At 44.9% G+C, this 10147-nt stretch overlaps 1 protein-coding gene across 1 annotated transcript; it reads left to right on the forward strand.

Moving 5' to 3' along the window:
- The first annotated feature begins 1642 nt into the window (after positions 1 to 1642).
- On the forward strand, positions 1643 to 9623 carry map2k2a (mitogen-activated protein kinase kinase 2a). The gene is made up of 11 exons (XM_042111983.1): positions 1643 to 2367; positions 2732 to 2942; positions 3042 to 3188; positions 3476 to 3553; positions 3897 to 3948; positions 5854 to 5978; positions 6329 to 6542; positions 7025 to 7089; positions 7278 to 7339; positions 7672 to 7717; positions 7951 to 9623. The coding sequence occupies exons 1-11, from the start codon at positions 2285 to 2287 to the stop codon at positions 8059 to 8061; spliced, it is 1194 nt and encodes a 397-aa protein (XP_041967917.1). The 5' UTR covers positions 1643 to 2284; the 3' UTR covers positions 8062 to 9623.
- The last annotated feature ends 524 nt before the right edge of the window (positions 9624 to 10147 follow it).

Raw genomic sequence — 10147 nt, forward strand, 5'->3', positions numbered from 1 at the left:
TATGCTGCTTTAGCATAGTGCTGTCATGGACTTTCATGTGTCACGCCGTACAACCCCTCCTCTCCCCTCTCTCCCCTTCCCTCTCTCTCTCAACTCTCACTCTGCCTATTCTCACTATGGTATAACACTATATAGTACCAAGTACTAATGATATACTTATTGATATAATCATTTTGATTTATAGTAATACTAACCTGCTCTATATCCCTCTCTCTCTTCCCCCTTACCTCACTTATGAGGTATACCATTACCAGACATCCTTGTGTTTGGCCCTCATCTCACTCATCACCTATTGCTGTCCCCCTGCCCGGATTCCTGGCCCGCACAGCCTAACGACCCACTACTTGCCCTATGACAACTCCTAATCCCCTTGGACAATTAACTTCCTACACTGGACTTTTTGAACTTTTTGACACTAAATAAGATTCATGCATTATCATTCTGGATATGTAACCATCCCACCTCTTTGCAACATACACATCAGGTGGCTTTAAACACGTTCTTTTCTCTACACCTAACTAACTTATTCATTTATCATGTAAACAGACCTTACTGTTCTGTACTGACCCTAGGCAGCTGGGTCAGGCCCTTGAGTCGTGAATCTGCTCGAGGTTTCTTCCCACATGTATCTTCAATTCTAGGGAGTTTTTCTTCGCCCCTGTTACTCATGGGCCTTTTCTGATTGCTTAACACTCTGTTAAGCGCCATGAGACATGTGCAATGTTTTGGCGCTCTATAAGTGATATTAAATTGAAATTGAATCTGTATTATTTGTATTATCTGATTACCCTGTTGTTGCAACCAATACATGTCTGAGGTGATTCTGAGGCCTCTTCCATCAGTGAACTATCGTATGCACACTGGGGTGCTTGAGCACCCCTAAGAACTGCCTAAAATTGCCATGGCATAGGGGAGAACTGATCTGAACTTGTCTGAACTGTCCAAATAGAAATGTTACATGTTTCAGTGAAGCCTTTGGCCCAATCAGGCCAAAGTTCTGTCATCACAGAAGCGGTCCCATGTTGGTGCAGCCAGAGGGAAGCACCTGCATGAACTGACTGCCAACGCTTTACTCCAGCAAGGTCTTAAGGGTCATGTGGCATGTTGACACCCTGGTGACCTCTTGCTGCATCGGAGTAAGTCGGACAACATTTCTAACCAAGCATTGTAACCAAGCATAACCAAGCCTGCTTGGGTACAGATATGGCAAGATGTGTTCAGAATCATTTATTTTAATAATAAATGTTTAGAGCCTCAAATAAAATGACAGGCAAAGTGCAAAGACAGTCAAAGAGCAAGGTGTCTTATGCCCAGTAAAGTAAAGTACTGGAATGATTTTCCTCATTGCAAATTAGGAAATAGATTTCACCTCATCACCTCTGCAATTTATTTTAGTCAGAAAACCTAACGCAAAGTCTGGAAATTTGAGTAAGGAAAAAGTATGGAATGGAAAGTGTGTCACTGTATAAATAGGAACCTTGTATTCAAGTAGGCCTAGGTCCTACAGCAAAAGCCCGTGATGTGGCAAATTTGCTCCACTAGGTGTCACGCGTTCTCACTCAGGTCCGGTGTAGCAGTAATGGCCTGTCGCGATAATTCATGTAAGTCATTTCTGGTATATAAACTTCGTCTCGCGAGATTGAGAAAGCTTCCTTTTTGGTTTGCTGCTGCTTCCTGGACCGGAATCCCCACCGAATATTGTGAAATCCAGAGTGTTAAAACCACGCACCCTTCCCGTTACTTTGGAGAGTCAGCAGTCGTGCCCCTAGACGTGCAAGGGTTCGAGGAAGGTGCAACCAGCAAATAATGCTGCTGTCCATGTCTGCGTGAGAGCTGAGACACCACGTCCACCTTGCGTCGAGCAAAGCACGATTTTCGTTGGGGAGCGAAAGCATATAGACATTTCAGTGATGTATTATGCAAAATTACTATTACATGTGGTACAGTATATTGCTGCTTAATTTTTATACGGACTATCAATTTTAAGGGCTGAATGATTTCATGCTGCCAGTAGGAAGCGCCTAGCTGTAAAGCCACTGGAAACTAGCCTAAAATGATTTCTGGGCATGATCTTTTCGTCCAATTGAACAGCTAGTCAGCTAGCTTAACTACAATACTTAACTATCTCGCAGAGTTGTCAGTGCACATTGTTTTTGTCAAGTGCCAGTGTCACTCCCTGTATCTCGAAGTTATTCCGCTAATTCAGTCGCTTACTGTCAGTTTTTACTGAGTCTGAATATAGATTAGTGTTTACGTGTTAGACCTTCGAGTTAGATTATCAGACATGGCCCCAAAGAAGAGACCTGGCCCCATTGTCATAACACCTGCTGGAGAGGGGCAAGCGGTTTCAACCAATGCAGCAATTGAGTGAGTGAACTGTTTAATTGAATTTGTCTTTGTTATTGTTTTGACTTTTAGGTCTTCCGCTATCGTTAACTTTTATGTAGATTAGGCTATCTGTCAACTGCAGTAACAGAGGTATGGGTGTAATACCTTTTATGGAAATCCTTGTTCTTGTAGAGGGTTCGAACTTAAAATCAATTAAATTCTTGTAACATTTCAATATTGTTACTAAGAAAAAAATCCAGTAGCACTTTATCAAAAAACAGCTTTCCAGGTTTCAAGGTGTGATGCTTTTAATAACTGATGTACTGTGTACCACTTGCAAAATTATGTAAATAGTTTGGATCAAGTTTAACCCTTTTGTTGGCTTTGCTTTTACATCACCTAGGGCCAGTCTAGTAGACCTACCGAAAATGTTAGGGGAACTGGACTTGGATGAGCAGCAGAGGAAACGCTTGGAGGCTTTTCTCACACAGAAAGCAAAGGTGGGCGAACTCAAAGATGATGACTTCCACCTCATCTGTGAGCTCGGTGCCGGCAACGGTGGAGTGGTCCACAAAGTCCGTCACAAACCCTCTGGACTAGTTATGGCAAGGAAGGTGAGTGAAACCATTACAACCTGTTTTTTCTTGCCTTGGTAATGTATGGTTGCTTCCAGTAACCATGTCCTAACGGATGTCATTTCATGTGTGGTAAAGCTTATCCATTTAGAAATCAAGCCAGCGATCAGGAACCAGATCATCAGAGAACTTCAAGTGCTGCACGAATGCAACTCTCCCTACATAGTGGGCTTCTATGGGGCTTTCTACAGCGATGGCGAGATTAGTATCTGCATGGAGCACATGGTGAGAACTAGGAGCTACTGACCACAATGAGTATATCAGATCTGTTCAATTCTTGAAAGGAGCAAGCAGTTTGTTTTTTGCTATGTTAATTTTTACATACAACTCTGAGGAAAAGGGCTTCCTCTTGATAATAAATATGTGTGCTTCATGACGCCCACGCCAAGAACTGCCACTGATTTGGAATATTTGTGAATGAACCATTGATTCCTTGTGCCATTAGCCAGGTGGGCAAGTGATGCCATGTTCTGGATGGTTCTGAGGGCTGTACTTTCATTCATTCTCTGCAGGATGGAGGGTCCCTTGACCAGGTCCTGAAAGAAGCCAAGAGAGTCCCGGAAGAAATACTTGGGAAAGTCAGCATAGCTGTAAGTGTCTCTCTTTCTCTCCCTCCCTCTCTCTCTCTCTCTCTCTCTTCTTTCTTGCTTTCTTTCTTGCTTTTTTCTCTCTCTCCCTCACGCTTCTCTCTCTCTTTCTGCTGTATAAGATATTAATACATTTTATACTGAAGTAATGTATACTTTTTACTGAAGTAATGTATACTTTTTCTCTGAAGTAATGTATACTTTTTACTTTAGTGTGGAGTTGAATAGATATAGCAGCAACATTTCATTTTGATGAGTTTTAATGGGTAATATTAGCTTTGTTGGTGTAAAGGAAGCATTCTTAAAATATAACTGTAAACTGCTGTTTTTTTTCTTGTTTTCATAGGTACTTAGAGGACTTGCGTATCTCCGAGAGAAGCATCAAATTATGCATAGAGGTAAGAGTTGGTGATAAACCATAAGGCAGTGAAGAGTTAGCAATGAGAGAAATTGCAATCGTCCTGGATTCCAATTGGGAGAGCAGAACAGAGCAGCAACCAATGTAGTCTTGTGTATCTAAAGACATATATGTCTGAGGGTGACATCCATGAGTGACATCTTCATCAGATCCTGGTGGGAAAGCTTATAGCATTTATGGTGCTAGACATTTGTAAACCGACCCAAACTAAAAACATGATCCTTTTTTGAAGCAGAGTAGCCTCACATTCCTTTAATTAACCACCAGCAATCTCCATCAGCTCAGCAGTACTGACCTCTCTGTTATGAACATGTTGCTGTGCCTAGTTCTAATTCTTGCTGGAGGAAACCATTTAAAGTTCCTGGTCAAGTGTGCTGTGCATGCTGTAAAAAGCAGGAAGGATTTTGGAGGGATTAATGACGTGTTAAAAGTCCTTTTGCCTCAAAGGCGATCATATATGGCTTTGCACGACTAGTGACAAATATAACAGTAGTCTGTGGTTAAAGAGCTGCACAGCTAGAGATATTTCAGGAGTGGTCTGCACTCGTTAGTTTTAGCCTCCTTATGAACAGTCACTTTCCCATGTCTGACCATATATAATGACTTATTCATTTGCCTTATGCTTTAATCTAAAGCCATTTACGTATTCAATATGCGTATGTGAATTACTACAAGGGCCAGTCGCCCCAGAGCAGCTTGGGATGAAGTGCCTTGTTGCACAACGCTGGCAGCCAGCACTTGAACCCACAACTTGTCTGGCTACTGCATTCTAGCCCAGTTACTTAGCCACTATGATACCACTGCCACGATGAGACCGAGCTCCCAAGCAGTGGTGTTATGCACCTGTATTGTGAGTGAGATCTGGGGGTAGAGTTGGAGATCAGACTAAAGGGGACCAGTGGGGACAGGTGTATTGTGTACTGATGTCACCTGCCGGCATGGGATACACTAGGTTTTTAGCCTTATTGTTAGCGCCCACCCACTCAAACATACGGACAAAGGAGGTTGCAGATTTAATGGTAGATTTGGGACTGTCCTTCTCACAACAATCAGTATACCCCTAGAAGCCGTTGGCCAGTGTGAACTGGTAGGAGAAGAGTAGGAATGGGTGGTGGTGGTGGCCGGTGGGCAGTGAGTGGTGCCCGGTAGGGAGCAGAAGGGCTCGGAGACGGAGCCTATCGTGCCCTGGTGGTGGTGGTGGTGGATGTGGTCGCAGGGCCAGTGACTGAAGAGCTGTCTGGGAGCCCAGGCAGTAATTACAGCCTCTCAGATGTGATTACATGGTGGCCGCGCCCTGCAACCCCCTCCCTGCTTTTCTCCCTGTCTCATGCCATCTCTCTCTCTCTGTCTCTGTCTCTGTCTCGTTCTCTCTCGCTCGCTGTCTCATTTTCTCTCTCTCTCTCTCTCTCTCTCTCTCTCTCTCTCTCTCTCTCTCTGTCTTTCTCACATGGACTTGTTTATTTCTGTCCCTTCCCGCTAAAAAAAAAGGGGGGAAAAGAAAACTTTGGAGGTGAGGCACTCACTGTAAAAGAGTAATGTCAAAACAGAAATTTTGCATTAGGCCCTAAAACATTTTCCTGCCCCACGATTTGAAAAGGCGAGTGGGAGAAAAGAGAGGGTTTCTTTGGTGCTCTCCCAATTCAAACTCGGGAGGTTTGGCAATGCTCAATGTTTGTTAGCGTCTCTAGCGAATTGTGAAACATTTTTAGCGGTAAGGCAGTGGGCCTGAGAGCATGTTGGCGCAGGCCATGGGGATGGGCAGGTGATGCTGGGGGGATTTGTGTGTGTGTGTGTGTGTGTGTGTCGGGGGTGATGAGATGGGAACGCTGGCCGCTCTTTCTCTCTGTGGACGTTCACCTGAGGCTCCGATGCTCTCCCCACGCAGACGTCAAACCGTCCAACATCTTGGTGAACTCGCGAGGGGAGATCAAGCTGTGCGACTTTGGCGTGAGCGGCCAGCTCATCGACTCCATGGCCAACTCCTTCGTGGGAACCCGTTCCTACATGTCGGTGAGTCAGCTATCCCCCTCCCCCTTGCATGCACAAACACACACATACACACACACACACACACACACACACCCACACACCCCTGCCAAGAACCTGTGCCCGTGCCCAGGAAACATAGCGCGTGGTACGGACGTGGCCTCTGCCAGCTCTGCGCCCACTCCTCTCCGGCACCTGGAGGGTGTGGCGCTCAGAGCTGACGCTGGCGCTCGTACTGGCTCCAGCCCGGGTTTGGCAGCTCCCCGGCGGGGGCGGGCATGCATGCGCGTGTGTGTGTGCGCGTGTGTGTGTGTGCGTGTGCGTGTGTGTGTGTGTTTGTGACGTTGTTGTTGCCGCTTTGTGGTCCTCAACAGCCGGAGAGACTGCAGGGCACGCATTACTCGGTACAGTCGGACGTGTGGAGCATGGGCCTGTCGCTGGTGGAGCTGGCCATCGGCCGCTTCCCCATCCCCCCGCCCGACGCCAAGGAGCTGGAGGCCATCTTCGGGCGGTCCGTGCTGAACGAGGCTGGCGGGGAGGCGCTCAGCACCTCGCCCAGGCCCAAACCCCCTGGACGGCCCGTCAGCGGTGAGTCCACTCCCCAACGTCACCAATGTCTTTAAAGGTTCAGTCAAAAGTGCAGCCAGAGGTTCTGGTGAATTCCACCCCCCAACGTCACCATTGTCTCTGTCGGAAACAGGTTGAACAGGTTGAAGTGGGGATAAGTGATGGATATGTGATTCTAATTCATTGTACTCCCCAACATTGTTGGTTAAGCATACAGCAATGTGGTAATTGGCTGGAACAGTTAATGGTTTGGTCCAAGCCTTTTTGTTTCTTAACCACAGCCCCCGAACTGTGTACATGCATTAGTGTTTGCGAAACGCTGAATTTGAGAAAAGAGTGCATTGGCTTAGAATCACTGAATGCAACATTAACGTGAATCTCACAGCATAAAACATCCTGCATTCACCCATGGCAAGCGACACAGGGGTAAAATAGAGGGCTTGTGCTGTTCTTTGGGGTGGGGGTGGTACTCCGCTCATACATGTGACCATTTGTTCCCCCAGGACACGGAATGGACAGTCGTCCGGCGATGGCTATATTTGAACTACTGGACTACATTGTCAATGAGGTCAGAAACAAAGTGCTGATGGTGCAGCCCCTTTTTTCTCTTCTGTGCTGATTTTTTTTTTTTTTTTTTTTTTTTTTTTGTCCTGTCTTCTTTTGCGCAGTCCCCTCTGCGGTCCTCACTTACTCTTTCTCAAGTTGTGTCCCTCTTCCACCCCCACCCCCCACCCCCATTTGTGTTTCCCGCTACAGCCTCCACCCAAGCTGCCACATGGAGTCTACACCTCCGACTTCCAGGACTTTGTGAATAAATGGTAAGAGTCGAGTGCTCACTCGTTGTGGTGCTATGCAAAACTGCATTTTTCCCTCGTGTGTGTGTGTGTGTGTGTGCACGCGTGTGTGTGTGTGCACGCGTGTATGTGGTAACAAGTACAGACAAGTAGCGCATCAAGCCAGTGAGATCCGTAACCTCATATGGGTCAGAGCTTTCAGGTCAACTTGTTTTTTTTTTAACTCACTTAAGGGTGTGGCATGTCATATTTAGAGGTCTCAGAGATTTAGGCAATCGTTGCCTGTCAGCTAGCCTGTATTTTTCATGTACTGAGCAGGTTGATGCACATTTAAAAAAAAATGTTTGTACTTCTAGCCTCATAAAGAACCCTGCAGACCGGGCCGACCTGAAGATGCTTGTGGTGAGTGGCGATGTCCGTTTTGTGCATCCTAATCCGTTGCTTTTAAGGAGCGTGGCTGGGAATCAGCTCTCTAATGCTTTCTCATTTGCATGTTAATTGTAAGGGTTTAGTCTTAGCCAACCACAACCGTTCAGAGATAACTCTTTTTTTTTTTTAGGGTTGTCGGAATTGAGTGACGTTTTTGAGGTTGATGTGTGTGAGATGATCTTCTGTCTCTGCCTGTCGTTGTTCAGAGTCACACGTTCATCAAGCGCGCCGAGGTGGAGAAGGTGGACTTCGCCGGCTGGCTGTGCAAAACCATGGGCCTCAACCAACCCAGCACTCCGACCCGATGTGCCGAATGACCAAGCCTCTTCTCGTACTCCTGATTGCTTCATACTTCTCCGATCCCTTTGCCTTCTCTGTGCAACACATATACACACACACGCACACACACACACACACACATACTCCTACACTTGTTTGTTGTTTATCATTTAGCTACTCGATCTGCCATCTCTGGAGATGCATTGCGATGAATTAGGTCCATAGCAAACCTTGTGATTCATTTAAGTTGAAAACACCAAATTATCTCCAGTGGGTTTTTTTTCTTTCATCTCTTCCATCTAGGTTTGTACTTTCTTTCTGTTGTCTTATAAAATCCTCAGTGTTTTCATGGTCAGATGTGGGCCGCATTGTTGACAGGCCTCCAGTATGGGTGATGGTGGGTTATTCATATCATGAATGTGAAATAGTCACCAAAACAACGCTGTTTGGCAGCGGCATGTTGCGCTGTGTCATGTAAAAAAGCCACAGTGGAAGATGACCTTATCTTTTCTTTTCTTTTGTCTCACATTTGTTTATTTGTTTCATTGTGTTTCATGTTTTTGGCCTGTTCAATTCAAACCAAAGAAGGTACTTGTCTTGAATGCAGACTGAACACGCCATTATGCGCTGTTATGGTGTTTGATATCATGAATGTAGACTCATGGCTACTGTCGGTTTCCCTGGCGTGCTTGCAGCTCTGTTAGGGAAGCTCGAGGGGTGTGTGGTGATCGATGGGGAGGGTCACACAGTAGCTTTCTTGGCCTCTGTGTGACCACTACCAATATCATGAGATGTAAATGCTTTTAAGTCTTATGTTTTTGACCTTAATCTCACAAAAAAAAAAAAAAAATACTCTTAAAAGTATAAAGCCTGATGAAACCATACTGTACTGTATTTAATTGTGGCATTTTGTGACTGGAGAAACTTGGTATCATGCTTATTAGTCTCTCAAAAAGAGGCCAAAGCATCGGTCACTTCTCTTGAATCTAAGGACGTGGTCAAACATGCTCGTTTCCTTTCCGACTGGCATGGTTAATTGTCTTGCCTCTTTCACTCTTTCAATTCATGGTGGTTTAATTCGGTGTTTACGGAAGATGCCTGAAATCATATTTCTTCTCTTTTGCCTGATTTTCTCTTTTTGTTGTTGTTGTTGTTGTTGTTGTTGTTGTTGTTGTTTTCTGTTTCTTTTCTCTCAACTGTTGGAGTAGAGGTCTGCCAAATGCTTCAGTGCTATACTTTCCGTGACTGGTCTGAGTTTGCACTAAGTGATGAAGACCTTCACTCTACTAAGGGCAGCACTTGTGGTGATGATGATGATGATGATAAAGCTGTCGTTTTTGCCTGCTCTGTGCTCTCTGCTATTCTCCACTATCCTGTACTCTCTTGACGGGAAAAAGTGAGATGAAAGCTTTTCCACACGTTGGTGTGTGAAGCTTACTTAACAGTGCAAAAGTACTGTCTCTGCAGTCTTAAAGAAATCTTTTTTTTCTCTCTCTCTCTCTGATCTGGTTTAGAGGAAATGAGGAAAGTCATTTTATTGTCACACGAAATATGTTGAATACAGTTCTAATATAAAAATAAAACCTATTTGTGAATGGTTTACTTTGTAGTTGTTTTAATGTACACTGAGCTACATCATATGGATTTGTTATATCATTATGTGAATTAAAATGTGAGGGGCATTTCCTAATTTGGTGGCAGCTATTGCAGGCTTATATAAAAACTACACCACTCTCAGGCTCTTAGTGGGGCATGTGTAATGTATGCAGTGGTCGCACCTAATCTGCTTTTGCTGATATGGCATGGAACATGATGATTCTTGGCACCATTTCCTTATTTTTAGACCCTGTAGACATTGACACATGCATTTACTTTGCCAGACATTTGGTTCCATCGTAATCCCATGTTACACATGAATAACACCTGACAACTTGTAGGACAGGGCCTTGTATGTGACATGTCCGTATGGGGTGTGCAGTATTCATATAAGTAAGATTTCTGTCTTTATTATGGGATTTACCCACTAATGGCAATACCAGAGCGGAAGGGTGTATGGGATAGTACTACAATGGCTTGTTTTAAAATCAAGGACAGTGGGTAATAAACATGGCTTACGTCAGCTAA

This window comes from Alosa sapidissima, chromosome 12 (genome assembly GCF_018492685.1).
Source record: "Alosa sapidissima isolate fAloSap1 chromosome 12, fAloSap1.pri, whole genome shotgun sequence".
Taxonomy (NCBI): domain Eukaryota; kingdom Metazoa; phylum Chordata; class Actinopteri; order Clupeiformes; family Clupeidae; genus Alosa; species Alosa sapidissima.

Coding starts and splice junctions, on each gene's coding strand:
- map2k2a (XM_042111983.1), top strand. CDS start 2,285: ATGGCCCCAAAGAAGAGACCTGGCCCCATTGTCATAACACCTGCTGGA. Junction 3,554..3,896: donor TTGGGAAAGTCAGCATAGCT/GTAAGTGTCTCT, acceptor TTGTTTTCATAG/GTACTTAGAGGACTTGCGTA. Junction 5,979..6,328: donor GAACCCGTTCCTACATGTCG/GTGAGTCAGCTA, acceptor GGTCCTCAACAG/CCGGAGAGACTGCAGGGCAC.